The following is a 3,534-nucleotide window of genomic DNA, read 5'->3' on the forward strand; positions in this document are numbered from 1 at the left end:
AACGTCCTGTTTTATATGTTAGAGCAAAGGAAGTGGAAGATTAAATCCATAATAAATACTGAAATCATATCAACTGATAGATTTAATTACCACTATCCTATCGTTGATTTGCTTGCCGTGCGTTAAGGGTTATACACCCAATTAATTTTCTTTTCTATTGGTCCGTCATTAAATAACACATTTTTCGAATTTTATTGGAATTTTAATCTTTATTTTCCTTATATGACTAGCGCATCGATAAAGATTTTTGATTGTAAAGACAATTTAAACTTATTGATTGAATTTCGGAGAATAGTTAATGGTTTGATAGCATTGAACGAGTTAGCATTCCGGTATTCAGTTTTTTTAAAAATGAAGAGGATTTTTTCTGTTGAAAACATTTTGTGCTACATTGTGAGTACTTTGCTTATCGGTGCAGTTGTTGCGGTTATAGTCATTGTTTCGACAACGACCGAGCCGAAAAACTACGCTATTAAAATGTGAGTATTTGAACATGAGCAAGGTGCAGCTTACTTTGGGTGTGGTCCTGTTCCTCTGTATTAAAGTGTTAGCAGTGAAAAGATTTTCTTATGACAACTAAAATTTATGTCCAATTTTTGCATTAAGTCATTATTTAATTGATTTGATGAATTAGCTCCTTTTGATCCTATGACGATTTTCACTGCATCCGTTTTTTATTTTAATGATTACCCATCATTCCTGCCTCTTCACAATGATAACGAACAATATTACTTTTAATTCAATTTACAGCCCAGTTTGGGCATACAAATGTGAAAGCAACAAATGTGTTAAAGTAAAATACGATGAAAATACCGCTGAGAATATGTCTTTTTCTTGGTGTCGTCAAACCTGTATGGACCCCAATGAAACGAGCGTATGGCCATCTGTGCAGCAACAGCGTCTAGACGCGTCTAAATACATCAAAATCAATTCGATAAGGTTTCGAGAAAATAATTCCAGAAATGTAAAAAATAACTTTTGGACCGACAATTTCAATCGATTCTATCGGCAACTAAATTATAAAAGATCGAAACTCACTGAACTGTCTCCGGGAGATTTTGATGTGTTTGTTGATATAAATGTTACGGATTTGGAAAACACAAACTTAACCATGGACACGACTGAGAGTTACAGTTTGCAGACTTCAGAAGAAAATGGAAGTGTTCGAATAATGATTTCAAGTGAAACAGTATTCGGAGCTCGGTATGCGTTGGAGACACTTGTTCAAATCATATTTTATGACGATTTCTCAAACACTTTAGTGGTATGTTCGATTGGACGATATCTTTTGATAGTTCGGCCTAAAAAATAGTTTTCTTTAAGATTCACTGCGGAATAACAATTACAGATGGTCCAGTCTACAAACATAGAGGAATATCTTTAGATACATCAAGGAATTTCATTTCGAAAGAGTCAATCAAAAGAAATATAGGTAGGTAAGTGAAATTTTCAGGTAAGGTTCCGGACAGGCGAAATTCAAGCCTTACAAAATTAATTTGATTGTTTTTTCGAAAATTGTCCAAGAGTCTATGATTTGTAGTCGGTTTCAATGGTTTATTAGGATGATGTCGCGGATTCGGCCGCTCTGTCAGTCTGGAGATTTAACCTTCAATTCGTTCCCTACTCAAGCACTCGCATGTGCAACGGAACGTCTACAGGGCGATTGAGTTAATTTGGCAACGTCTGAGTTTGACCGTAGAAAGTCACATGTCATCGTTGTCGACATCAGATGACTAACCGTTTTTTTAAAAGGGTCTTGGTCCTTACATTTCCTAATAGAATCTGTTTGTTTTGTCAACCATGACCTTATTGCAGAATATATATATATGTGAGATCGACCCATTGCTTGATGGACAATTTACAGAAGTTTATCTATTTTCAGATACAATGTCAATGGTTAAACTTAATGTGTTTCATTGGCACATAACAGATTCCCACAGTTGGCCCATGTCAATTAAATCTCATAGTTATCTGTCTGATTACGGTGCTTACGATGAGACGAAAGTGTACACGGCAGACGATATTGCAGAGGTAAAATAAAATTTATTTTCATCGGATTGGTTGCATTTAGAGCGCATTTCAAACAGATAGTGAACTATGCATACAATCGCGGTGTTAGAGTCATTCCCGAATTGGATGCCCCAGCGCACGTCGGAGAAGGTTGGCAATTTACGGAACTTACAACTTGCTTCGGTATACAGCCGTGGCAAAATTTCTGTTACGAACCACCATGCGGTCAATTCAATCCAACCGTAGACCGCTTGTATGATGTACTTGATGACATATACAGGGAAATGAATGAAATGTTCAATTATCCCGATTTCTTTCACATGGGAGGGGATGAGGTTCACTTCAAATGCTGGGAAAGCAGTGCCAACTTAACGACCTGGATGGTCAATCGCGGATGGAATCTTGACGATGACGGTTATATGCAACTGTGGTCATATTTCCAAAATAAAGCCTTGGAACGATTAGATAAATGGGCTCGAGATGACACAAATATCATTTTATTTACCAGCACATTGACTGAACCAAAATACTTACATTATTTAGACAACAGCAGATATGTGATTCAAGTGTGTTTCGACATCAGATTTAAATTTAGAAAAGATTAACAGGAAATCAATCACAGGTCTGGTCGAACTTGGACGATCCTAGTGTGTTAAATCTGTTGGAGAACAATTTTAAAATAATCGTTTCGAACAGCGACGTCATGTATCTAGATTGTGGATATGAGTCGTGGACAGCTACCGGAAATAACTGGTGTTCGCCGTACAGTGGTTGGCAAGAAATTTATGCTAACGATTTCAAAACATTTGATGCATATAAATCGCAGATTTTAGGTAAAGGAACTTGTGAGTTAGATAGTAGTCGGTTTCATTCCTTTCAAAATGTTTCGTGCAGGTGGAGAAATTCTTTTATGGACTGAACAGGCGGATGACAGCGCCCTAGACGGACGGCTTTGGCCTCGTGGAATTGCTTTGGCTGAACGATTATGGTCAGATTCGAGTCGGACGTACCGTGCTATCGAACCGAAAATGTTGTTGCAGAGACAACGGTTTGTACAGAATGGTATTTCTTCGGAACAATTACAGCCCGAATGGTGTTTACAAAATCAAGGAGAATGTCCTCTGATTTAAATGAGAAAATGAATTGAAAAATTATGATAATAAAAAGGATCATCGGAGCAATATATTATTATTAAAAAGTAAAATTTTAACCATAAATCGAATTTTACATTCAAAATAACTAATGGGATCTTGAATTTCGAGAAAAAAAAGAAATCAACCGAAATCACCAATACAATGTATACTTAACCTCTTACAATGGGGGACTGAAGTTTCAATAATTTCGATAGACAACATAATTTTAAGCAAAAAATTATCATGCCCGCACGTTAGTTAGCGGGCGTGACGCAAGTCCACTACCAAAAATGTTTTAACAAAATTTTTTTGAGGACGGCGGAGCATATTTACAGGAACTTTTTGACTTCTCCCCCTTAACTCCAACGACCCTCAAACTAGGATATCTGGA

At 36.7% G+C, this 3,534-nt stretch overlaps 1 protein-coding gene across 1 annotated transcript; it reads left to right on the forward strand.

Annotated features, from left to right (window-relative positions):
* Nucleotides 1–291: 291 nt before the first annotated feature.
* Nucleotides 292–3,204, forward strand: LOC119080878 (chitooligosaccharidolytic beta-N-acetylglucosaminidase-like). The gene is made up of 7 exons (XM_037189456.1): nt 292–479; nt 751–1,264; nt 1,324–1,432; nt 1,883–2,031; nt 2,088–2,576; nt 2,633–2,843; nt 2,905–3,204. The coding sequence occupies exons 1-7, from the start codon at nt 352–354 to the stop codon at nt 3,138–3,140; spliced, it is 1,836 nt and encodes a 611-aa protein (XP_037045351.1). The 5' UTR covers nt 292–351; the 3' UTR covers nt 3,141–3,204.
* The last annotated feature ends 330 nt before the right edge of the window (nt 3,205–3,534 follow it).

Source organism: Bradysia coprophila, unplaced genomic scaffold (genome assembly GCF_014529535.1).
Source record: "Bradysia coprophila strain Holo2 unplaced genomic scaffold, BU_Bcop_v1 contig_350, whole genome shotgun sequence".
Classification (NCBI taxonomy): domain Eukaryota; kingdom Metazoa; phylum Arthropoda; class Insecta; order Diptera; family Sciaridae; genus Bradysia; species Bradysia coprophila.